We start from the raw sequence: 26,098 nt of genomic DNA, 5'->3' as shown, positions 1-26,098 counted from the left end.
TGTTTCATGGCCAGCTGTAGTTAAAAACTTTCAATTAAAACATACAGCACCAGCAGTGCCCAGATCATTTTTCTGAGCTGATCGTACTCTTGTATAATCACAGCGATACAACATGCTGACAGTCAGTGTTGCAGTGCAGAGCTGCTGAACCAGTTTTCATGACCTTGAAACCAAGAGATCTGTTGTTTGGCTTCTGTTCCTTCAATTCACTCATCAGAACTGTAGAATCATGAAGGCAAGTTGATGTGTGTCCTACTGAGCAGGCAGCTGCCCCAGGACAGCGTCTCCATGGGTGCTGAGCTGCTGGTAGTTTGGGTGTGGGCAGCAGCTTCACTTTCACCATCCTCTGTGTGTGAATCTGAGCAAGAAGAAAAACTGGAAGAAATTGCCTGGCCCTTTGCCACTGCTTTGCCTTAAAGAGCATCTGGTATCTGTAGAAAGTTGTAACCACTGTTAGTCAAAATCTTGTCATGTTTTGTTTGCAGGAGGCAAATGACTGACATTTTCCTTTGACAGGACAACTGACTTGGTCACCAGATTTGTCTGGGCTTGTCACAGCTGTTTGGGTATCTAGGAAGAGGCCCAAAACAGCACCAGTCCTTAATCTCCTGGGGGAGCCATGTAAAGCGTTTCTATCTGGGACTGTATAAGCTTCTCTGTAGCCCTGTGTGCCATACCAAGTCCCAGCAGCAGGCAGAGACTGTACTGGAGGATTTCTGTACATTAGAGCCACCTCCTCAACATCTCCAGATTTCCCTTTGAATAGCATTGTAGGATGAAGGGAAGTGGTTTTCTATGTTTCTGTCCTCCCATCTCACTGCAGTTTCCCAACAGCTGTGCCTAATCTGTCCCAGGGCTACCTACTGGGAGATGCTCTGTGGCCCTGCTCTAGTGCATTTGGACAGGGACTGGCTCCAGCTGCTCCCCTTCTGCTGCACCTTTCCACTCAGGACACCAGGGAGAAGGCAAGGAGGATGGGGCTGGGGCTCATGTCTGCTGCTCATTTGCTGTCAGGACACAGGACGTGGAAACCAGGGAGCTCCAAGGCACCCCAGCTCCCAGCTTGGGAGAGGTGGGCAGAGCAGCTCTGCTGCCTTCTCCAGCATCATAGTGGCAGACAGACTTGGAACAGTCTTGTTTCTTTGGTGCCTGTGCTTCTGCAACAGACTGGGTGGGACTCATCTGTCCCCTGTGCCTGAATTTCTCTTTTGTTTTTTTTAATGTGTGTTTTCTCAGAGGAGATAATAGATTTTTCCCTCTCAAAAGTCACTGAAACTATATGTACAGCATAGCTGGGCTATGTAACAGCTGCTTTTCTACATGCCAGGCAGGTTTACCACTTATTAGAAAAACACTGAGATTTCCAGGTAAATTTCTTAATTTTATTTTTCCCTTAGAAAAGAGACAGTGAGTACCATATGCCTTATTTGCAGTAACGACCGCCACAAGTTCTTCTTTTGAGAAGATTTAGAAATAAGACAAAAATAATGAAGACAACCTATACCCCAAGCCACAGAATCCCAGAATCTCAAGTACAACGTTGAAAAAGAAGCTGATAATATTGATCCCTTGTGTACTGAAAGTTACACTTCAAAAATTCATGGAGAGGGAAGCTCAACTGCCCTTTCTGTAGTATCAGAATGCTAAGCTAAATCCCAAATGTAGAATTTTTACAGGTATAAATATAGGGGATCATTTTCAGACAATGTTAAAACTACTGCTTAATTCCCTTTCCTTCAGGAGAAAGCTCCTATGAGGTGCACTTGGAAAGGAATCCCTGAGTGTAGTAGATTTACTACTGCGTGAACCAAGAAGTAGCTTTTCAGAGTGGTAAGTGAAAGGAGTGAGACCAGCCTGATCAGTGAGGACCCCAGTTCTGCCATCACTTGTGCCTTGAGTAACTTCAAACATTCATCCTGTTTGTTCAGGCAAAATCATATCTCAAAACATAAAGCTATTCTTGCACACAAGTGCTGGCAGGATCTGGGATCAACAACTACACAAATATTGCTCTGCCAGTGGTCTCCTGAGTGTTTGTAGAGAAAAATGTTAGGCTTTGGTCCTCTAAGGTGATAAAGCCACATTGTTATATATCTCTGAGGATCTGAGTGCCCAGAATGAGTCTCTGGTATTTTTAACAAAGACTTTAAGGGCCTTGTTGTCGTTCTAGCCACATTCGTATTTCCTCCCTGTTTGCTTTTAGCCATTCAATGTTGTTCTTCACCTGCTCAATTGACTGACTCCTGGGCGATGCTCCTGTCCCAGTATCAGGATATGTCTCAAAGAAATTTTCCATCTGGAAAAGAGAGAGAAAAAGAATTGACATGAAGCAAGTAATGTTGCTATTGGGCAAGTGGTTTTTGTTTTGACTGGGAGAGATATTTAAGCTCAGGCTAGTAGCCCTGGCATAGTTTTACAGTAACTCATACTATTTAACACATTTAGAGGATAAAAATTCGAACTTCCTGGCCAGTAGATTTTAAATGTACTGACTTAAACCCAAGGGAAGTGCTGTCACCATACCTGCCAAAGCTGGAGCTCGGTGTTGAAGGTTTGGCTAATGGTTACTATTCGACCAAGGTTTCTGTTATTGCTAGTGAATCTAGAAAAACAATTAAATAAATGACGTTTGATGCAAAACTGTTGAAAAATAAAAGGCACATGTAATTATCTGAAGCTTAAGCTTCTAACTGTGCTACAATAAAACAGAGGCACTCAGATTTTGGCTTTTTTGGAAATACTTGAAAAACAGTACTCCTATACAATATCTGTGCTGTTCTCGAAAACATTTACTAATGGAGAGATCTCTTCTGGGGTATTTTTCTTCTTTTTAATTAATGACTTATTGTCTTATGTTGACAAATAGGTGTATTGCTGCTGAGCAATACAAATGTTGTCTAGTTCACAGCTCTAGGCTTGCAGGTGTGCTTTGCTTCTGTGCCATCACTAGCCACTTAGAAAGGAGAAGGAAGGAGATAGAAGTCACTCAAATAGGGAAAAGCAAAGGAAAAGTTTACTATTACTTCCACCGCTTGTCTATACGTCTGCTGCTTATTGCTACTACTAGAAGGAATTAAAAAAAAAAAATCTATACGCTGTCTTCTTGTCATGAAATCAATGGAGTGGAGAAAGTGACTAATTTCCATGCAGTATCCGGATTTCTATGGCCTTGGTAGAACTTTCTATACTTTTTAATCACCATTTATTGGTAGTGATCATTTAGGGGAAGAATGGTTTTCAAGTTAGCAGCAAAGTACTTTTTCACAACAAGTGGATACAACTACATTGAATACACTTTTCGTTTTCATTATGTAAAGGCCAATTATTATAGCTGTATGGTGAAAATATAGAAAAGCATGGAATATAACAAGATAGGTGGATGGACGGATGTAGACCTAAAGTTTCCAGTGGGTTCATTAACGTACCTGTCAACCAAGTACTGCCAGTTCAGCCGTATCCAGTCCCAGGCCATTGTCTTCCCATAGGTGTTATATGAGATGTATCTCAGGACTGTGAACACATCTTGGGTTTTGATGAGGCTGGTGTTGTAAATATATTTGAGATACCTGTGGGAAATGCCAGAAGAATCAATGAAAGCCTTTCATGAAGGATGATGGAAAGCAAATATTAAGTTAACACTTTGAGTGTAGACTTAACTGATGATGATGATAAATCACACCATGTTAATATCTATATTTCTCAAGTATTTGCCACCATAGTCTACAGCCTGTTTCTAAGTAGGAATATTATTTTTGTCTACAGCATTTTAAAGGTAAACTACACTGATCTAAAACATAAGTATCTGTTGAAAACTGTGTCAAAAGATAATTGTATTGAAAGAAACCTAAGCAGTTAGGCTTATCTTCAGAAAGTAAGTTACTTGAAAATAGCCCAAACCAATTATTAGTCCTGTATTTTAATAGTAGTGAAAAAAAGATTGGATTACTCAGTGGGCCAGCCTATTTGGAAGCCAAGCGCCAAAAAAAGTAATAGTCCAAGCTATGGGGACCATGAGTACACATGCAGATGACTTGCTCAGACTGAAATCTGTGCTGTTCTGAAACTCTTATCCACATAAAGCTACAATTCATCTGGGCATAGTATGCCTGCAAGCACTGCAGTTATACTTCCAGTTACAGCAAAAATGGTTTTGGCCGATGGAGTGGAGGGATCCCCAGCACGCACATTTGTAGAGAGATGAGTAGCATGGAATGAGCAGCTGGAGAAGAACACCCTTGAGCTGTTGTGTGCTGGGGTTAGGGACTGTCTTCTTTTTTCATATATGTAAGGCATGATTTTCTCAATCTGTTTGCTTTTCCCCCCCTTCCTTTTCATTTTAACAGTAAATTAAGAGAGAAGCTTTCCTTGCCTTAGGGGGGATTTTTATTTTCTGCAAATATAGGCTGATCTAGCTAATTAATTCATGTCTTAATCATGTCAGCAATTACTTATTGAATGGCTTTAGGTTATGGCCATTGTGAACACAAGAATGTAGGAATACAGCTGCTTCCTACCACTATTTTAATTACACTAACTCTTATATTTACTCTTCCTGAACCTCCTATATTTCCTAGTTTCATCTTGTTTAAACTTGGTCCTCTTCCAGGCAGAGACTGCTTCATCTTATGATATTTAGATAGCGCTCCAACACAGTGGTGAATGCCCCTGCTGAAGATGTTTGCCCACCTCTCTGATACATGACACAACTGCATGCAAAGGTATCAGATAAACTGACAGGAGCTGTTATGTCTGTGCAGAGCAGCAGCCTGGGGAGATGTTTGCCTGGTCTGAGAGCTGGACCAGCCTCCCCGGCACTGCCATGGTGGCATGAATACATATTTTCTGGTTCTAGCTCAAGTACCTCTGCACAGCACTTCAAGGAGCATTGTGACTTCACATAGATGCCTTCACAGGTCTGTTAGTAACTACTCCAAGTTGTTTGCCTGATTTTGGCTACTTAGAAGGTAGACATCTAGTCTAAGCAAACTCCCTTTGTAGCCAATGGAGGGTGACTGACAACACCCAAAAGCAATTCTTCCTGCTGATTTCAAATCTGTTTCTTGGTCTGGTCTCAACAATGCTCTGAAGGTCCTGCCTCACTTCATTGATTATAGAGGAAACATAGAAGGCTAATTTTCTCCTGATTCTTAACTATTAGGCAGCTAAAATTCCACAGGGTGAAGGCACTGTTGAAACAGCTGAAGGCAGTTGACTGTGTGCAGAAACTACCATGTGTTCAATATCTTTCCACTGAAGGAGCAAGGCTTTTTTTCTGCTATAGTATAATCTCAGAGGGGGTGTTAGATAACTGGTTGTGAAAATGTGTTGCATTCCTCATGCTGTAATCAGACAAAAATGACAACACACGACAGAGGAAAGGGGAATGAGCAAATGGTGGCCAGTTGCTTCTGTAGGGAAAGAAAAATCTTCACGACTTTAAATCACCTGTCCAAAAGGGTGATGTTCTTCACAGATGCCAGGCCATACAGCAGCTTTTCTTTTTCTTGTGCTAATGAAGTTTCTTGGTATTTCTCGAACATATAATTCCACGATGACTCATTGCCTGAGTTCTGCATTCCATAGCGATACACCAGGAGTCGGAGATTTGCAGGAATACTAAAATAAAGAAAGGGTACTTGAATATTCTTCCCCGTTTCCTGTTTGAGACCTGTGAATAAGTCACTTGCTGTGTTCTTTACCAGCCACAAGAGTCATGCACACTCACGTTTGTCCTTGCAGCCATTGCTCAAATAGTTGAGAAGCGTTGTTCAAAGATTCTCTGTCATCCATACTGCAGGCAAAGTCTAGAACAGATGCACGAAGAAGCCTTTAAAAGTAACGGGGGGAAAGATATTTTACTACTACTTAGCATTCCTTGGATCTATCAACAATATGAGAAGAAAAAAAAAAAGATTGTTCAACCTCTCTAAATGGTCTCCAGTATCACTCCACTGCAGTTGATTCACAATGGGTTTTACCAGGGAGCGAAAATATTCCTGGGGTAGAAAAGGGAGTTAGTTACTTGTGTAGATTTCTTTAAATAACAATAGATTTGTATTCACAGTTGATTCTCATTTTCCCCAGAACTAGCATCTTAAAGAAAAAGTAACATAAATATACACATGCACAATCTTTCCAGATCACCACATCACGCCAAGTCTGAATGCTTGCAATACTGATGCACAGGTGGGACGAAGGAAACCTGCTGCTCTCCAGCCTTGTCTGTGCTCTCAAATGAAGGTTGAGGCACAGCAAGGACACAGCGCCACAACTGTTTTCCAGACATAATGCTGAATTCAGGTCATGCTTATTTTAGTGACATGTTCAGCATGTTGGCTCAACTAACAAACCTGTTCACTGCCACATTGAGATGTAGTTGTCCTTCGTGCTGAGGACAGGTGTCAGAGATTGTGCTGCCATACACATAGGTCTTTGCTGGACACAGGACAGCTTTGACTAACAAACATCTGTACTGTGACTCATGGTGATGAATTATAGCATAATTGGAAATAATTTCTTTCCTCCAAATGTGTAGTCCTGAATTGAGATTCCAGGTAATTCAGAGATCAGTACTAAGCAGTTTTCAGCACTTTTTCATAGAATCATAGAATCATTTTGTTTGGAAGAGACCCTCAGGATCATCGAGTCCAACCATAACCTAACCTAACTCCAGCACTAAACCATGTCCCTGAGAACCTCATCTAAACACCTTTTAAACCCCTCCAGGGATGGTGACTCCATCACTGCCCTGGGCAGCCCATTCCAATGCCTGACAACCCTTTCCATGAAGAATTTTTTCCTAATGTGCAACCTGAACCTCCCCTGGTGCAACTTAAAGCCATTTCCTCTTGTCCCATCACTTGTTACTTGGGAGAAGAGACCAACGCTCCCCATGCTAGAGTATAGTAACAAAAAGTAAATACTGATAGCTCAGCAACACTGAAAATCACTTGAACTTCAACATTATTGCTGTTATAGATCCTGAATTGTCAGATCCAGTGGTACCATGCAGGAATGCTTTTTTTTTGCTTTGTCACCTGGAAATGGGGATAGAGATCTGTGTCATCTTCAAGCATGTTTGTGAGGTAAGTTACAGATGATACAACTCTATCCCAAGGTAAATAGTCTGTTTCATTTATTAGGTATTTTGTGAGCTCCAGGGGAACAGAGTAATTCAGGAGTCCAGGCCTGTAGAAGGAAAAAACATAACTACTGTTATTTTAATGAATTTGATGAACTTGGTTCTTTCAAGATTTTACAACACTATTTACTTTAGAAGGTCTGAAACAGTAAATTTTGGGAGGGGGAAAAATTGGCTGGAATGGAACTTGAGTGGTGTTTTCCAAAGAGACCACTGAGGATCACTGTCGGCCAACACCTTACTGCGGGAGCTCTCGTTGCCTTCATTGCGCAGCAGCCCAGTGTGCCCACAAGTGGGTAGCCCTCAACTGGTGACATTAACTCCTGTCACACAAAAAGGAATTGCTAACTCTAGGGACATCCTGAAAGGCTGAGGAGATTCAGACTTGCAGGGTGTCACAGAAAGTCACCTAAAGTTTATCAGTGTCAGCATGGCTGGGTACAAGAGCTAGAAGTTTCCAAACAAGATAGCTGAGGTGGTAACTTCCTAGTGCCATGATATGCACTGTAGGCATGCCTCTGATTTTCTGGACACCTAACTTCTGGAGTGCTTCTATTATTGTTACTTACATTGCAAAAACACCCCTTTCTAAGACCTGCGCAATTACAACCCCCTTTTTTTTTTCTTTCCCTGCCACTTCTCTTGACTGCGTTAGTACTGCGAGTTGTCAATGCATACTTGAATTTGCTTCTTTTAGAGGACTACAGACCAATAAACAATTAAGGCTTGCAACAAATGCAGAAATTTTCTTTCAGCCACCTAAGCTGAGTTCTAATTAGTAGGCAAGTGAAAGTGAAAAACTTGCATTGAAATCTCTGCAGGGAATCAGTTTACCTTGCTAAAGAAAAGGCATCATCCAAAATCCCTGCACGATCAGCAGCTGAAAAATCCTGTGTGAAAAGAAGGAAAGAGTAATCAAGAATAGATAGATAGATTATTTGCAGGAAAAGCAGCCTCTACAGACCTTTGTAAGAGACCCACCAACTGGGTTAATGTTATGACACTCACTCTGTGGTTGTTGACCAGAAGAGTGCTTAACGTGGCCCAGCTTTGACTATCATAATTCACCCGATAGAATCCAATGTGGTCTGGATTAATGTTTAGAAAAGTATTAGGAGCTGATGTTATTGTAATTCCTGCAAAACAAACAAGCAATGATCAATTTGTACATCTTATATGACACAGAAGTCACTGGAGCCTCCTTGACTCCAAAAGTAATATTTGGTTTTAATGTATATCAAACCAAAATCCAAACCTTATTATTATTTATTTATTCTTAAATGGCTGTGAGTAAAGATGAGCTATTACAGGCTTTAATGAATGCCAACACTTGTTTTAGAATAACGAATTGTGTGATTACTTGGGCCAGCTAGTTAGTTAAATTTAAAATGGAGGTCACTGTGATGAGAGTGAGGATGGTGAAAATTAGTGTCATTAAAAAAATTATGAAATTGCAAAGAAACAGTTCTTGCAAATATATCTTTTAAAAGGTTTTTCACTCTCATGATTACTATCAGTTTTAAAATTCTCATACTTTATCTTGTGTTAGTTTCATTTTTTCAGTTTATTTCATGGACTCATAAAATCATAGAATGTCCTGAGTTGGAAGTGACTCACAAGGGTCATCGAGTCCAACTCCAGATTTCAACTAACTTTTAAAGGGTTTTCTTCCCTGTACTCTTTGATTCAATTTCTGTTGGCTATAGATAAAGGAATTACAAAACATGTGGACACTTTACTCTAGAACTCATGTTTAAGGAATATCCCCTTTAAAATGAATCCTTGGGAAATGTTCCTTTCTCAGGAGCTTGGCCTGGTCAAGTTGGTGCTGCTAATTATGAAAGTTCATCTATTGCCCATTGAAAGCAGTGAGCTTCAATCTGTCATTTGAGGGTGGCTGGAGTTAAAGCACTTTTCTGTTTGGATGTTCCATGCAAGGTATTCTGAAAGGCATTTTTTCCCTGCATTTGCTGTTTGCTCTATTAGCCAAGATTTTTATGGATGTAGAAGTAAGCACTTAATTCTGCCTTTGCAGGCTTTGTCAAGTTCATAGCCCCTTGTAGGCCATGGTAATGTCTTGTGGAATTTAGAAAAAGAGATTTTCTTTGTGTTAATCTCTGACTTGTATAATGACACAAGACATTATTTTTTGTTTTTGCACAGGTACTAAGAGCAACCAGGTTAAAACAAAACAAAGCAAAACAACCAAAACCAGAATGAAAGACATATTGCATTTTAAATAGCTAAGATTCAAATAAGCACAAGAAGAGAAGAGCTGATTGTGGTATTCCTGAAATTATAATATATGTTGAAATTTAAAAACAAATACTGTTAGTATTTTTTTCCCCAATTTTTCCCCTTTTTGGTCACTAGGGTTGTAGAAGGAGAAATTCAGATTTGACCTACCCATGTAGGTATTTCCTCATTCCTGAAATCAGCATTAGAAAACATGTTTAATAGTTTGTAGCTCTTTTTGTTCAGCTGAATGTAGATTGCCAGTTCAACATGCCACAGACGCGTTCATCAGCTTCTCACTTCACCTCTTTTCTTAGACTTAACAAAGAGCTTATCTAAGTCCCATTGATTTTAGTACATCATAACTAAGAGTATGCTTAGATGCTTCCTTGAATAGGACTGGATTTAAACTCATGCTTAACCAGTTTACTGAATTTGGCCTAAATTGCCATAATGTCAATGTGTATAGGGGAAATAATCATCTTATTGCAGAAATGATTACTAACTTCAGCACAACCAAGCTGTGTTCTGGTTCCTGGATCTGAAAACTGAAAAGCATGAAAGTTAATTCTGTATTTTATTTCCTGTTAAGGACATCGAAAAGCTTTATCCATCCATTACCCTTAAAAGAAAAGTGGAATTTTACCTGCAGAATTTGATGCATTGTAGAGAGTATAATCTGTTGACGCTCCAAGTCTCCATTTCACTGGTATATTCCACTTGTAACTGAAATTAAAGGGAAAGAGAATTAGATGACATTTGAAACCAAATGCTAAAAATAAAAAAAAACAATATATCTTTTTATTTGTTTTAATGCTTACATCTTGTTTTATGAAGCCAGCATGCTTATATACATATACATTTAGCAAATATCCCATGTAACAAAACACAACATTTTACCAATATCTGTTGTTTATGCTGTAAAGATGTTTCTGTGCTATGATTCAGGCAACAAAATGTCAGATATTCATGTGATATGATTGGGACACATATATTCCCTGAAAAGCAAAATGAAAACCTTGACGTGTCTGAGCATGTTCATGCTCTAGTGATGGGGAATAGCAGTAGCTTGTCGTAAAACTTTGTATTTATCAATAGTTCTCAAAAGCAAGGGAGTGGAGTGAGATTTTATGCATTAACTGATGTTGAGGTATTAGTCAAGTTAATATAGTACTGTGTTAATTACATGCCTAGACTTAAATCTGAAAGCTGCATAATTTTTTTTTTTCTTCTTTTTTAAATGAAAATCAATGGAACTGCTAGGGCCATCTCCTTCTGAATGCAATCTTCACCTCTTGGTGACTTTGTGTGCTGGAGAGGGTAATAATTACCCATAATCAGAGAAAGACCATGTGAATGAATTTCCATTGTGCTCTACCGCACAGCTCCGGAACCTGCAGCCCTGCTGGGCTGTATCTTCATGTCATGGCAGCTAATCATCTAGCAGGATACAAAGCAATTAATTTAGTAAAAGATTATTATATGTGTATGGTTGGTGTCAGTATTAATGCTGATGTGTCTAGGGCTTTGTGCATTCACTAGTTAATCTTTGCAATGCTAACTTGAAATAAGTGGTTAAGTATTAAAAACCCTTTTTTTTACAGGTGGGAAAACTGGAAGAACTTAAGCAAACACTGTGATACAGTCGGTAGGACCTCTTGCTTTTTCCAGCTTATTTTCCTTATCCAAGACAACCTTAATTCCTCCATTATAAAGCACTGGGAGCCAAATATGACCTTACTTCTTGCTCTTCGATTCCTTGAGCACCTTCAGTGGGCAGGTGCAGGCTCCTCAGTCTGGGGTTGCCCAGGATGCGGCTGAGACATTTGGGCTGGAAGGGAGTCACGGCATATCCTGACTGAAACTGTGACCTGGCAGTCAGGGAGGCAGACGGCAGAGGATGCCATGAGCCACCGGCACAGGGCTGCTAAAATTATTAAGCCCTTTTGAGCAGTCACCTGCTATTTCATGTTAGCATATTACAGTCCATCCCAGGGAGATTTTTCTTCCATTTTAAAACCCCTGGTGACAAGTGCTACAGGAAAACCTGAGTCATCTTTACAGCCCTGGATTAAGTGAATGGTCATTAGCTTCCAGAAAATATCAAAATGAAGGCTACAGTATCTCCTGCTGCCTCCAGAAAGAAAGGTCAGCTGTTGTTTTGTATCTTCCAAACAAAAGTATCTTGACAGATTTATACATTTTTAGGTTTTACTATTTCTCCTATGGAGTTTACTGCAATGGAGTTTAGAGAGGTTATTTTTTGTCCAGAAGACTCAATATTGTGTTTCCCCAAGAGAAAACCTATACAATTTTGTTTGTTTTCTTTGCATGGTCCTGAGATTGCATACAGAAATACTATTCCTGAGCATAAGATACAATAGCTGTGTGGATATTGAGGATGTGTTCCTGGCGTGCTGTGCTGTAGCTACATATTTGCCCAGCAGCACTATTTTAAGAGCACAAATTTTTGACCTTCCATTTCTTTTGAGTGCCCGCATGCAGGAGAGGACTCTTTCAAGCCAAACAAGCTTGAAACAAGCTGGCAGCTCAGGAGACTATCCCTTCAGTGTTCAGAGAATAAAGGATACACAAGGAATTTTCATTGCTTGATTCAAAACCCCACACCCAGATATGAAATACGCCAGTCCTATCTGGGGTAGAGCCTCTTCAGGAGCTTCCTCATCCCTATCTTTGAAGGTGGAAGGAAGAAGTGTTTTTCAGTGGATTGACTTTTAGACAAGGGAGTAAATCTGTTCCAGAATAGATTGTATCAGCATTAATATGTATTACTGCATTTTATTTTTAAGTCTTTTACAAAAAGTACATATTTAGAAACAAATTCCCCTCTCACTTTGGGAATAATGAGGGCAGTGCACAGCTCAGCTTCTTGACAGACTGGGTTAGGAACAGTTTTGGGTTTCTACTCAAGAAATGACAAATGCAATGTACTGTAACTCGTGACTGAAGTCAAGCAAAAGTAGGATTCCTGAGTCTGCTACCTCAGAGTATAGTGCAATAAGTCAAAATTTTTAACACAAAGTATTTTTGCTTGAATAGTCTATAACACCAGCCTTCAGAAAGCACAGTGCTGTGGTTTGCAACTAGAGTTACTTCAAAAGCCTGCAAACTTTTCTGCTTGTATTGGGATAAATGCAAAATTGCAAAATTATCTCATCCAACTCTTTTGATACCTATCCAAAACTGCCAATACCATGGGCCTTCTCATTGCTCAAGATTTTTCTGTTTAATCAGAATGAATTAAAGTGGCCACAGCTGTTTCTTCATTTTCTCCTTGTCCTTGCTCTTGGTATTAAAATAACTCGTAGAAGCTAACGGAAAATTGCATTTGGGTAGATTTAGTTCTGGTTCATACAGGCAAGTTTTACCGGTTTAGCTGATTGGTGTAGTTTAAGGAATGAGACTTGCATAAGGTGGGTTAAATTGAATCTGTTTCACTGAAATGTTAGCAAAGTTGTATTGCCTCAAAATTTGGGCTGGCTAAGAATATCCACAGTGCCAGCTCTGAGCAGCTATTCACCTGGTTAATGCCATGGTGCACCTGAGCTGTTTTTCTGTGCAAGTCCATCACCCCACAGGTAGGTTCATCTCCCCTCAGATTAGTCATCCATTAGTTAAGAGATACCCTCCTGTACGGTATCCTACATGTCATGAATAGGGCAGAGGAAGGTCTGCAGCCAGCTGTCCAGCCACATAAGAACCCAAGATGTCTAACTTTGGCTAGATAACCATCTTTTGGATGGATAAAATTAAGCAATACCATCCTGAGTTAAAAAGGAAAGAAATTGCTTACAACGCAAATTAATAGCATTTATACATGACTAGCTATTTCGCAGTAACTCATGTTTTAAAGACATATAGAGAAGACACTGTATTGTATGTGAAGACCCTGTGAGGTATTATAGATCCTATACCATACAGGAGAAGAAATAAGCTATTTTGCTATAAAATACCCGGATCATGGTATCTGGTTTCTGGACAGAGACAATTTTCTGTCAGTTATTCTTAGTCTGACAGACTATCATTTGCAGTCATTCAACAGATGACTTGCAATCATCTCAGCTGTCTGTGTGTGGAAAGAAAATTTTCTGAGGGACCCTGTCCAATTTTCCTCTGCCATGTTTGAGAAAGAAACCCTGAGACAAAGGGCTGATGCTGTCCTAAACTTGAAATATTTGTATCTAACTCCCTGCTGGTTTCTTTTTAAAAACAAATGTTAAGAGTAAATTTAGCAAGAATGGGTATAACACTTCCTACATGTATGTCAGCTGAAGAGAGTATCTGTACAATATTTCTGCCTGTTTTGGATAGACATTTACAGCAGGAACTCACCCAAAATCAGAAGGAGGATCAGAAGCATTTGCACTGGGGTCCAAGAGAAAACGTTTCTGTGTGAATACTGAATTACTTCCCATCTCCAAAACAGGGTAACCCATCTGCCTAGTCCATGTGTCCATGACTTCTGCCACGGGTTTATTACTTGCCTATGAATGGTGGGAGAAGGTTTCAGTGAAAAGGCAAATTCAGTCCAAAGAGGGAAAAAAAAAATTCTCTCTGATATTAGAGGAAGAAGAGCAGAAAGTGGCAGAGGAGAGAGCAAGTTCAGTACAAAAAAAAATGCTCCATTAAATCCTTTTATGGTGCCTGTCATTGAAAGAAGGAATGAGCTGGAAACTTGAACATGGAAAGAGGACATGAGAAGCATGTGAGCAGGAGACTGGTCAGTAGTGTGGACAAGAAATACTGAGGAACATTTAGGGCCCCTTACATGGTCTAAGATCTCTCCATTTTTTTCTGAGGAAATAACCAAACAGAACAGAAAGGACATCAAGAGACTTTTCAAAGCCAGAATTCTTGCAGCATGCCCTGATTTGACTGCGAAGCAGGAGCCAGTATAAACGACCAGCAGTTGCACTAATGTAAAATTTCATTCATTTTCTATACTGTGAACTTCTGTCTTAGAGACTGGAGCTGGAGGAAGCTCCCACTGACTCCCCAGGATGCCACCTACGATGGAAAGGACCTGGGGTCACTGTTTCCTTCTTCAGATGAGATAGGTGATGTGAAGATGCAGAGCACCAGAGAGAGAGTGGGAAGAAGTCTGGGACCAAGGAGAAGATGGGAAATTGAAAGGAGACAAAGAAGTACAACTTAGGCTGTGTGAGCATCCACAGCAGTGGAAGGAAAGGAAATATCATCACGGGGAGAAGCTGCTAGTATGTAGGTGGGCTTCTGGTGGTAATGAGACAGATGGAAAGAAACAACCCAACCTCAAGGAAAAGGAAAGATCAGAAAATGGTGGCACAGAAAATGACCCAACTCAGAAGCTAGAGACGGAGATAAGCACCAAAATTACACGGGAACGAATACCGTTGAGAGGTTTCAAACAGCTGATTCTGGTTACAGATAAGGGAGAGTATATGGTGCGTGTGTGTGGTGGCTGAGGGTGTTTTCACCCATGAAATGAGTTTGAGTTGCACGGGAGTGTTTCAGTAACAGGCTGTTTGTTAGTAAGGCCTCCTTTCTTGTGTCTTATTCCATTTTCAGAGTCTTCTGCCAAAAAAAGAGGAAATAATAGATGTTTGCTAGAAATAAGATGTATTGGAATATAGTAGGAGGCTGCCTAGCTTGTGATCTCTTATTGACAGAAAAGCTGCAGAATATGAGAAGTTTGGGAAGCTGAAATCAGTGGGTGAGAAATGTAACATTTATTTAGCAAGGGTTTGAGATGTTGCAAAACTTACCTCTTCCAGAGCTTCCCAAAATTGTTGTGTCTTGGCATTCTGGAAATGGTATTTCTTCAAATATGCCTAGAGAGAGGTAGAAAACTGTGAAAATACTACCAGGTCTTTCTTCTTTCCTTATGAAAACAATACATATATTCAAACAGGATCTGTTGTACAGAGTATCTATGCATGAGAGGTCATATTGTGAGTAGGAGGTTAAATGGATCAATATTCAGCTGATAAAGTTCCTTTGCTTTCCAATGTATCCTGTAATGTTAGAAGTCAGCATTTTCCAGTGTGACTTGTTAGTATGAAATAAATTTTTACTTCAAGAGTTGTTTGTATTTTGTTGAAATGGACAACGACATACCCTGTTGCAAATTTCTGTCTAAGGTAAGAGGTTGTTTAGAAGGAGGAAGCTATTTCAGGAGATTTCAGTAGCTGTGAACTCTGAGTGGAAGTAGTGAAGTCTGGTCGCCTCTCAGTCGTAATCAAAAGGAACATTACAAGGAATAATGATATTCAGCTAAGTGTTTGCACCTCCTGAACACTATTCCTGTCCTGTGTCTTACATGGTTGCTTAAGGAGTGCTTTCCTACCCTGTTATCTGGATCCTAATAATGTTTAGTCAGTAGATGGTGCTGTTTGTTTCACTGTTAGCCACAGTTACCTTTAAAGTTCTTGAAGGCTTTGAAGGGAATTATTAGACTCTTGTGGACAAGGTGGCTGTATTTTCCCATCTTGGGGAACTGTCCTGATTGAATGTATGAAAGGAAAAACAAAGGAAAATACAACCATCTTGTAGCAACCTATAAAAGTGCTCCCCAGGAAGAAGGGAAGAACAAATGTGGTAAATCTGTGCTGTAACTCTTCAGAGATGACAGATGTTTGTTCAGAGGAAAGGACAAATAACGTCCTCTTTCTGGAAGGGCTTCTTTCTCCTGTTTTGTAGCATCATGTTTTATTCTCCACAAGAAAGCACTATGAACTGTGCAACATTGCTTTTCTGCTCCCTGTTCCCTTGGCTTTCTAGGGGTGGGTGCTCCAGCATCAAGTCTCAGGGCATGGATGAGCTTGTAAGACATAAGAGCGCATAGCAGACTTGGGTGGGTCGGAGGACTGCGGCCATATGAAGCTGCACTGAATGAGTGTTCCTAGCTGACAACAGGATGACAGCCGGGTGGAGGAGGTTTCTCCACTAAAAGCTGTCATGAATTCAGGTTGTCACTGGCAGGCTATCAAATCTTCATGCAGTTCACATTCCTGCTTCTGTGGGAGTGTGAAAGTTCTTCCCCTTGACATTGTCCACTCAATACTGAAATGAATTAAATACTTTTGCTACTAATACTAGGATCTCTGATATGCACTTTTTGAATAATCTCTTTGCTACGGTTGCATGGGGATGAGCTGCATTTCTGGTATATTTTGGTGCCATTCTTACCTGACAGCCTTTCTGGAAGATATCTGGTGTAATCCAGTCTCGAAGCATTCTGAGGATTGATGCACCCTGAGGACAAAGGGAAAGGGGAGAAGGTCATTCCGTGCTGCTCTAACACTGGATTTCTGTTCTCCTAAAAAAGGAACATGTGAATGAATATTTTATAAAGCAAAAATAGAATCCATCCATCTGACTAAGGAAGTGGTTTTTCTAATTCCTCCGTACACAGCATGCCTGCCTGCTGGAGCTTAATTCTGGATGTGAGAGCTGGTCTTCAGCTGGGATCAGACGCCCATTTCCAAGTTCAGCTCTGCCAGCACAAGGGCTCCCGAGCCCTGGTGCCAGAGGTCACTGTCCCACCACTCTGCTGGTTTGTGCGAGCAGGGTTCCCTCTATCACTTCGAACAGGACAGGGGTGAGGGCAGCGGGGAACCAGCCCTGACCAGCAGCACAGCCTGATAGAGGAACTGATTTCTGCTGAGCGCCCAACTTCAGAAATGCTGCAAGTCTGGGGCTTTACATGGTGGAGATGCTGTTGCAAGATTCAGAATGAACTCTGCTGAGGACTAGTGGAAAAACGTTGGCCTCTGAGGCAGGGTAGAACTGGAATCAGAAAAGTTACTTATTTGGGTGTCAAAGAAAAAAACCCAAAACAACAATTAGGACCTTGAAAGAAGAGAGAAGCAAAGGGAAGAGAGAATAGAGAAGCAGAAGAGCCATGTGAAACAAAGAACAGAGTGGGAACAAAATATTAAATAAAATAAAATAAAAGTAGTACAAACCCAATCTAAAATGCAAAATACGATTTTAGGATTAGTGTGTTTTCATATTCCAGACTAAATCATAGCACAGCTGGGAACCTAATTCTATGAACGGTTTAAAAATCCAGTTGTTCCATGAAAACAAGAATGTTATCTGAATTCTCAGTAAATCCTGTCTCCCCTGTTTACATGTCTGAGAATGTCGACTTGATTGCATGAGTCACGGTAGCGGGGCTATTTGAACAGATATGCCTCAGAGTGCTCTCCAGCCTATTGGTGCAGAGTCAAGGTGGTCGGCAGATGACTCTTTTCTGGCACAATAATTCAATGTGTTTGCCACAAAACATCATTAAAAAATGATTCAGTGAAATTTAGAACAGGTATCCATTAGTGGTAATCAGAAGTTTACTTATGATTAATGGTGATCATAAGGCCATATGTGTGCACTAGGGTATCTCAGTCCCTCACCTTTGTCTATCAGACACTTCTCATCCGCTATCACCTCTCATAGACCACCTTCTCTCATTTATATTAGAAATCAAAGAAGAAATACACACCTGTGGATGTGTTTGCATGCAATGGAAGTTTCTTTTGCTTTAGATTGCAATGTATAGTTACCCCCTTACATCTTCTGCTACTACTTTTCAGTCTCTTTCTCCTACTCCTTTCCCTCCTCTACAGTCCACGAATGGGTATGTTTGAAAAAATCTCATGCTAACAAAACCACCAGTTATAGGAACCCCAGTGTTTCCATAACCTTCCATAACTATTTGGGGAAGTTCAAAAGAGCAACCTTGACTTGAATAGGTGACCTTGTCCAAAGGGGGCATGGGGGAAGCCTCAACACCCACATAACTTCTCCTAGAAAGCTGTAGTAATTGCCAAGTATATGACAAGATTTTATGTAGCAGAAATGTGGAACATTCAGTCCTAAGCTCCTTTAACTGGGAGGTTCCAAAAATGTGGGGGTCCAAGACCAGATTTCTAGCAGAAATTATTTAAGAATCTGTTTTCTGAAAAGGTAATCAATGTTTGAACTTCCAAAGAAAAAAATCTCATTGTTACTTTAAATTTTTCACCCTAAGAGAGAAGATTAAACTGGAAAAGAGTTGAGATACAATTACTTTTTAAGAGTGGATTAAAAGCATTATATACATTAATTGTGCAGTCACCAGCTCTACTGGAATACATCTTTTCTTGATGCATAACGCCCTCATACAGCAGTCAGAGGTTCCCTTGGAGAATCCACCCTAATGACTCCACAGAGCCTTAGGCAATTCATTGGAGTTTTAGGATTATATAAACCCTGTAATTGCTCTGGTAAAACTAACAGAGAGCATTCCAAATTATGCTTTATTTGTTTAGTGATGAATAACATCATGAGGAGATTGTTTTGATAAGAAACATGCAAAAGAGAAGACAAAATGAAGCCAGAAAGAAACAAGTCAATTTTGTCCTGCATTTATATATAAATACCAACAGTAATTTGAGCTAAATCTATGCAAAGACTTTCTCATTCAAGCCAAATTATATCCCAAGCCAAATTATATCCCAAGCAGACTGTTCCCAAACAATGCATGAGTCCTCAAGTGTTTTAGCTTAAAAAAAATGAGTTAATGTAGCAATTATCTAGGCACAAAAAGATGAGTAAAAGTTAGGGTTTTTTTTCTCAGTCATTTTTTTCAGACCATACCAAAATGTCTCTTACTTAGTTCACCACTAAAATACATTTTTGTCTGGAGTATTTGGTTTAGCTCTGTATGTTTCTTGACTTAAGTTAGTTTGATTTAAGAACAGTGTTACACAAGGCAGGTTTTCACATAGTTTATGATGTGACTGTGAGGCATTTATGATGCAATAAATACTGATTGTATTGTTGGATAGAGGATTTAACAATTGAAAACAGAAAACTTGATGGAAACGGATGGGTCAAGTCTAGCTAATAAAAGTAATATCTACAGCTACAGACTCCAACACAGCTAATGCTAAAGGCAATGCAATATGTTATGCTCAGCTGATAATGGGAGCCTGGAGGGAAAGCAACAAGTAGGATTTGATAATGGTTGATTTTGTGTGTTCAGTGGAAACTTGTTACGGCATCAAAGCCGTACAAGAAGCTGTCAACAGAAACATGGTGTATGAGGGTCAGAAGCAACAGGTCTGGGAGATGGCTGACCCATGATGCAAGGGATTCTTCCAGTTGGTTCCAGCTGGCTCCTGAGAGAGCCTAGATAGGCACAGGTCCCCATGAACAACTGACAGGGACAGCCCAAGGATAAGCAAAAAACTTATCAAATACCTGATGAGATGCCCTCTACCATCTCTGGGCTACAAACTAGTGTACCCCAATTCAGTCCTGAGCTCCACAACTCTCAGTGAAATGTGGAGCTAAGTTATCTCCCAATTTAGGGACAATGACAGCAGAGGCTGGTGATTGCCCATCTTTGCTAAGGCTTCTCAGGTGGCTGAGATAATGTGAGCAACATGGGACAAAAAGTTACTTTCCTGTTTTCACTGCCCAGGTGGTTTAGGAGTTATGATTACAAGCTCCTCTGACTTTTATCTCCTCTCCCAAGTCTCCACTTTCTTTGAATCCGAAGTCAGAAGAGGACGATATCTTACCTTACTGTAGGAAATCCCATCAAACACAGAGGTGATTTCAGCTGGAGTTGACACATCAACCACAATTGGGTGGGAAGACTGCAAAGAGTCATCCCCCATTACAGGAAGCACATCATCAATTAAAACCTGCTCAAGCTGAGAAAGAGAAGATGTTAGAATAGAAACAAAGGCTCTTCTATATGCCTAACTACACAAAATAAGAAGCTTGAATTGAGCTTCTCAAGGAGGTGGCAGCTGGAATTAAATTTTGCTTCCTCTAAAGAAGGACTCGTGAACTCTTACTTTATGTCTGAGGGGGAGGGATACATATTTTCCTTAACTAACATAAATTACCATCTGAAAAACCCTGTTTTCCCACGTGTATCATAACAACAGCAACAACAAAACTCAGTAGGCAACAAAGGAGCCTGTATTACCAGTTTCAGCAGTGTGACAATATCTGCAAAGCATTACGGGCACCTCTTGTGAAAAAGGAGCTGGAGAGGAAGGGAAGGCTGGAGGAAGAAGGCAGGATTCCCCATCCCAAGGTTTATAACTTTAAAAAAGTTATTATAATTTTTTAAAAGATGAAGTGACATGCAGTCAAGATTCCCCTACTTCCTAATCAATATTGACCAAAAAAGACTAAATTTCTATTTAGTTTTTCTCTTCTAATATTCACTAGGAAGATAACACTGAAATGGCTCTAGATATTAAATAAACACCGTGTCTAGATGCAAAAAGGTCTTTTAAATTTTAGCCTCAGTAATAAAATTTTACTAATGTAGGTAGCACAACAGATCTCCTACTTCAAATGTAAAAGAAGTGATTGAGGAATGATTTTGTTCTCAGCCTCATGTAACATGAATGAGAAGAGATATTTATGGGAAGCAGGGAGGGAGGCAGGTGAGGCACTGAGTAAACACTGCCTACTTCTAAAGTTACTAGGCTCAGGGGCTAGTAGTTTTTGACAATAAGCTCAACTTATGCAAAACCTACCCTGATTCCTTCTACTGCCCTATGTTATATATTTTCTAGTAGCCAGAATCTCATTAAAACTGGACAGCTGGAGGAAATACACATGCTGTGCGCCATCATGTCTGTTTGGGAGGGGAGCAAAGAGAAAGCTAGAAACCTCCCTTTATTCACACTCTGTTATTCTTTCTCAGAGTGTAATGCCTATTTAAAGTTACCCTCTTTGCCTGCAACCCCCTTAAAGTGTTTGGAGTTGGTGTAGCTGCAAAGGCAGCGTTGTGGGCCATCCACTGTCACTACCTGTTTTTGCACTGTGCAGAGCAGAGATTGTGTGTTGGAGCATTTGAAATGACACTTAAAATGCTGGCAGCAGCTGAAAGGGGGATCTGATATTTTCCTTGATGTATAGCCTAAGCTGTGAAGACAGGCCCAGGTTCCCAGCCCTCACCAGGCTGGATAACGATCCTAAGACGTGTCTTATGAAGAGACACTACAGCCCAACTAAATACAAAAAATAAAGGAGAATCTCTATCTTCAAGGGTTAGACCTTTAAACAACATTACAAAATTATTAAGGCTCTGTTCAGAATCCACTGAGGTATTTTTTGCCATGATAATAACCAAACACTTGACTCACTTGTTAAAAAAGAGTGACTTTTCCCTGCAGACTAATACTTTACGAAGTTTACTTTGGCTAGTTTCACACCATAACATAGGTACATGGAAAATTTTAAACCAACCTTTTGTTTATGTTACACTGCATTATGTTAGTTTTCCACAAATATACTTCAAGTCTTCATCATCTTCGTCTGACCTCTACCCCCCTCCAAAATGCTCCCCCAGCCCTGCCAACTCTCCACGAGACAGAAATAATTACCATTTGCCATTCTGGTTCTGAAGCATTTACTCCCAAGTACTCAAAATAACTGGCAAATCCTTCATTTAACCACAGGTCATCCCACCAGTCCATGGTCACAATATTTCCAAACCACTAGAATGATAAACATTGAAAGATGCAGTGTTAGCTAAATGGTAAATGTACCTTTCAGTATCTCACATCTCCAAGTAGAAAATTAATTTGTTCACTTTTATTCCTGTTGCCAGATGAAAATTATCATAATTCTGTGGTTTAAATAGGAATTCAGGCCTCGCCTTGTGTTGAAACGTCATTTTTATTATAAAATTACACGTTACTGAGGAGATTGCTAATGATTCATGTGCCACTGAAAATATTTTTAGTTTCTTCCTCTTGATTTGCTGATTTGTGTTTTTAAGGATATGTTTTCAGACAGCCTCCCCAGCGTATAGTTGTCCCTATTTGCTTGCCGAAGAGAGACATCTGTAAATGCAAATTAGTTCCTTTAAGATATTTCAGACAGATTTTCATAAGCTGGCTCATAGTCTGCACCCAAGCATCTAACTTCCTAAGAACAATTCAAGGCAGTAGTGAAGGTACTTTAAAGCTCTAACAGTTCCCTGTTTTAACATTATACTTTGCAATCAAATTGTGAGCACATGTAGAAGATTCCAAGACGAAGTTAATGGCAGTATTTCCAAGATTAAAATGGTGTGACTCCACATTTGAAGCACTGTAAAAATGAATCGTGTCTCAAAACGTACCTGATGCACGAGCTCATGGGCTATCACTGCAGCTACTCTCTGCTGGTTGGAAGAGGCTGACTCATTGGGATCATACAGCAGGTTTGTTTCTCTGTATGTGATCAGCCCCCAGTTCTCCATTGCACCTGTCCCAAAATCTGGAATAGCTATTTTATCTACATTGAAAGAAAGAGAACATGATTACCACTGTATCCTCTGCGCCACTTAGTTTCTCCTCTTTCTGTGTATTCACAACCTGTTTTGCTTACCATTCGTGGTTCTGACTTAGAGCCGTGGGCTGCAGCCCATCACCTGTGTTTAAGAAGCAGGGAACTGGGCTGCAGCAGCTGATAGCAGCACCCTGAGATGAATAGAGCTGGGATCAGCTGCACTAGCTGAGGATCTGTCCTGCGAGGCGATGCTGTGCCACCTCCTGGGAGCGTGTGTATCATACATACTTAATTTGGGCTCCAGAAATTAATAGTATTGTCTGGGGATGCGCTGTATGCAGTAAACCTCCCGAAACTATCTGTAGCATAATGAGGCATGTCATTGTTTGTCACACTGTTGTATTAAAAATATTTATTGACACGTTAACTGAAATAAATTCCCCATGCAGTGAACAACATCTGCTTCTATCCTGGCAATTTGTGGGGGTCACTCATTTATGGTCAGTAATCAATAGAAGTTTAAATGAGAATTGTGCACTCAATTAGACTGGCATTTTCTTCTGCAGATAATGACCACAGCCTTTCTATGTGAGTTAGTGAAAAACTACAGATTTAAAACTGAATAGAACAAACAACCCTCACTCCACCTTAACAGAAGATATGAATTAATTATTTTAATTTAAATAACTTGATTATAGAATCAAAGCTGATAATCTTGCAAGGGCTTCACTAACATCAAAATAAGGATCACAAGGAGAATGGCAATGCCATAAATCAATGTGAAATACAATATTTAAATGAAACATATTTGATTCATCAGGTCTGGTCTAGTTGACTTCTAATACTGAGGGAACAACATAGTAAGTAAAGATTTGTGATCCAAAAAATAGACGTTCTGAGAAAAACAGTATAAAATCTACAGGAGCATCTACCCTGTGATAGTGCTGACCTGGGGTTACCAGTCCACCCTCGAGTGCAGACAGACCCTTATCCAAATGCTGATGTGGTCAAGTCACCAGGCTTATATGGAAATGAAAGTTTGAATAGGAAGCATAGGTGAGATATGGTCCCAATTGTTACTGGGGATCAGTGTGTGAAAAACCAACATGTTGTACTGGTTTCTCTAATTCAGTTGTCGTTGAAATGCAAACAAAGCTTTGCAGTAAACTCAGATGATATTTTGAAAAGAGGAGGTGAAACTCTATTGTTAAAGTAACACAAGTTAGCCCGACAGGTGCATGTATGAATAACCAACAAAAAGCTTGCATAGCACTGTTAATCGTCTTCAAAGTTTTGGGGTTTTCTTTCCCCAATACATTGCCCTAATATGTTTGTAGTTAATACTTTTCCATCCTTTTAAATTCATGAGCCTAACTGTATTACCTCTTTGGAGGTCTTAGGAGGCCGCATTTCCAAAACTCTGATTACATTCCCAACTTTATTAGTTCAAACTACACAAATCAGATACAGAGTCCAGATAGGCCAAGCTAAAGGATGCCCAAGCGCATGACTTTTTCATTGCTTGTTTTGTAACCATGGGCGAAATTTGACAATGTGCCTGTTCTTGTTTAGCTCTGGGTCTTTATTTAGCCCAGCAGTAGAAACTACAGATAATATGCTGGACCGTGTTCATCTTTCTTTCTAAGAAGTGGCTACACACCCACTTTGCACTAAGGTCAATAAATAGTATGACATACTCTCTGGCAGTTTACATCTTCACTTGTCTCACTGCTGACTTTTGTCCAGAAGTTCCCATGGAAGTGGTACATATTTTTCCCAAACTTCTTCTGGCTCTATTTTAGCTCATGATGTTCCTTTGCTGATGACACCAATGCTTCCCCTGATTTTCCACAAGACACTTTAAAATAACCATGCCAGGACCAGTGCTTCAGCAAACTAAACTGTGAGAACCAATAACTAAACTGTAACTGAGATCAGCCCTCCCATCATGACATTTAAGAACATCTTTAACTACATGGGTACAGATTTAAAACATCCTGACTTAATATCAGCAGTTAACAACCAAATGCTTTCATGCTGGTTTCCACCAAAACACATAGACCTGTAGGAGAAACATAATCATAACAGTAAATTAGCAAAATGAAAAAATATAAGTATTAATAATCACCTAGTTTTGGAAGAGAATAGCTCAAATTAAAGTACTCTTCAAAGAAGTCGAATATAATTTTTGTTACATTTGCTGCATACTCTGCTGTGTGTAATTGCAGTGGCTGGGCGTAAACTCTCAGCTGTAAAATAGAGAGAAACAATCAGAGCAGTCTTCAGTTAAAAGAAATTAGAAAGTGGCAAGCATTGAAAAGTCATTTAACATACATACTTGTAACATTGCAGGTTCTCTCTAAGAGACTGGCCCGAACACTGAATTCTGTTCCCTAACACATTTATTCAACAAAGCTTTTCAAATGTACAGAAGAGAGAGACCAAGTCAGCACAATCTGTGCACGTTGTCCACAGTATGCTGAAAATGTAAACTGGAAAGACCCATGTCCAGAAGCTCACAGTGGCCAAGTTTGGAGCAGGGTCTGGGTGCATGCCAGCCCCTCCTTCCCCATGGCCTTGTTTTCTCAAGAAGGAAAACTGGGCAAGAACAACTGAAGGGAATCCACTTGTTTTGAGCAATTTATTGATCCCATCAGACTAATTTGGTGGAGCACATCTGTCCTGAAATGTGTCTGAAGCCTTGGAACACCTTATTTTCTTCAGTTGCTTTCTACTTTTCCTACCTACTATCATCATAATTTCCTCTTGTCCTTGGATGTTTGAAGACCTCAGACCCTTTGAAGATAGTGTGTTTACCAGATGAAGTGGCTGTTTGCCCAGGACCTCAAGACACATACCACCCAGCCTGCAGGGCTGCTGCCCCTCTGGAAATCTCAGACAAAAATCAGCTCTCTCTCATCTCAGCAGGCGGGTCCAGGAAAACGGGCACGTTTGGTAGTCCTGTGTGTGGTGAGTGACTATTCCTGTGCTTCACTTGCATATCTGAGAATGTTTTTTTTCCTTAACGCAAAAAATGGTGTGTTGAGTGTTGACCTTTCCATCCCTGGGGTGTGGTGCCTGCGACTGTTTTGGCCGTTGCTGTCGAGCAATAGGAAACCTCAAGCCCTGGAGGACTAGAGTCCTTATGGCACCCACAACCATGATGAGAAGACCTACAGCTTGAAAAACCCTTTTGAGATGTTGTCTCTACATTGTGAAGACAAAGTATGACTTGAGAATTTATGGACTCTTTTGGGGGCCTTTCCCTCAATCTCTTTGTCCCAAAGCTCACACAGATCTCTGCCCAAGAGCAGAGCCATACTGCTGCCATGTCTGCTGTCAGGAGCTGTAGGCTTTTTTTTCTTCACCGTCCCCCAAAACCTCCAACATAGAAAGTAAGAGATGTTTATATGGAGTGAAGTTTCTGGCTTC

At 40.2% G+C, this 26,098-nt stretch overlaps 1 protein-coding gene across 1 annotated transcript in view; it reads right to left on the bottom strand.

Annotated features, from left to right (window-relative positions):
* Positions 1-2,080: 2,080 nt before the first annotated feature.
* Positions 2,081-26,098, bottom strand: part of ENPEP (glutamyl aminopeptidase) — a gene marked incomplete at its 5' end in the record, with an annotated part of 35,341 nt that continues 11,323 nt past the window's right edge. The window contains 17 exons of the mRNA XM_082051366.1: positions 2,081-2,296; positions 2,524-2,602; positions 3,426-3,566; positions 5,446-5,616; positions 5,726-5,827; positions 5,923-5,996; positions 7,038-7,188; positions 7,976-8,031; positions 8,150-8,277; positions 10,023-10,102; positions 13,730-13,881; positions 15,142-15,207; positions 16,565-16,630; positions 19,945-20,079; positions 21,775-21,888; positions 22,518-22,672; positions 24,795-24,915. Of these exons, the coding sequence (XP_081907492.1) occupies positions 2,147-2,296; positions 2,524-2,602; positions 3,426-3,566; positions 5,446-5,616; positions 5,726-5,827; positions 5,923-5,996; positions 7,038-7,188; positions 7,976-8,031; positions 8,150-8,277; positions 10,023-10,102; positions 13,730-13,881; positions 15,142-15,207; positions 16,565-16,630; positions 19,945-20,079; positions 21,775-21,888; positions 22,518-22,672; positions 24,795-24,915 (1,941 nt within the window). The 3' untranslated portion in view covers positions 2,081-2,146. The remainder of the gene's footprint in view (positions 2,297-2,523; positions 2,603-3,425; positions 3,567-5,445; positions 5,617-5,725; positions 5,828-5,922; positions 5,997-7,037; positions 7,189-7,975; positions 8,032-8,149; positions 8,278-10,022; positions 10,103-13,729; positions 13,882-15,141; positions 15,208-16,564; positions 16,631-19,944; positions 20,080-21,774; positions 21,889-22,517; positions 22,673-24,794; positions 24,916-26,098) is intronic.

The sequence above is a fragment of the Streptopelia decaocto genome (assembly GCF_964273445.1).
Source record: "Streptopelia decaocto genome assembly, chromosome: 4".
Lineage (NCBI taxonomy): Eukaryota > Metazoa > Chordata > Aves > Columbiformes > Columbidae > Streptopelia > Streptopelia decaocto.
This window is presented reverse-complemented; position numbering and strand designations above follow the sequence as displayed.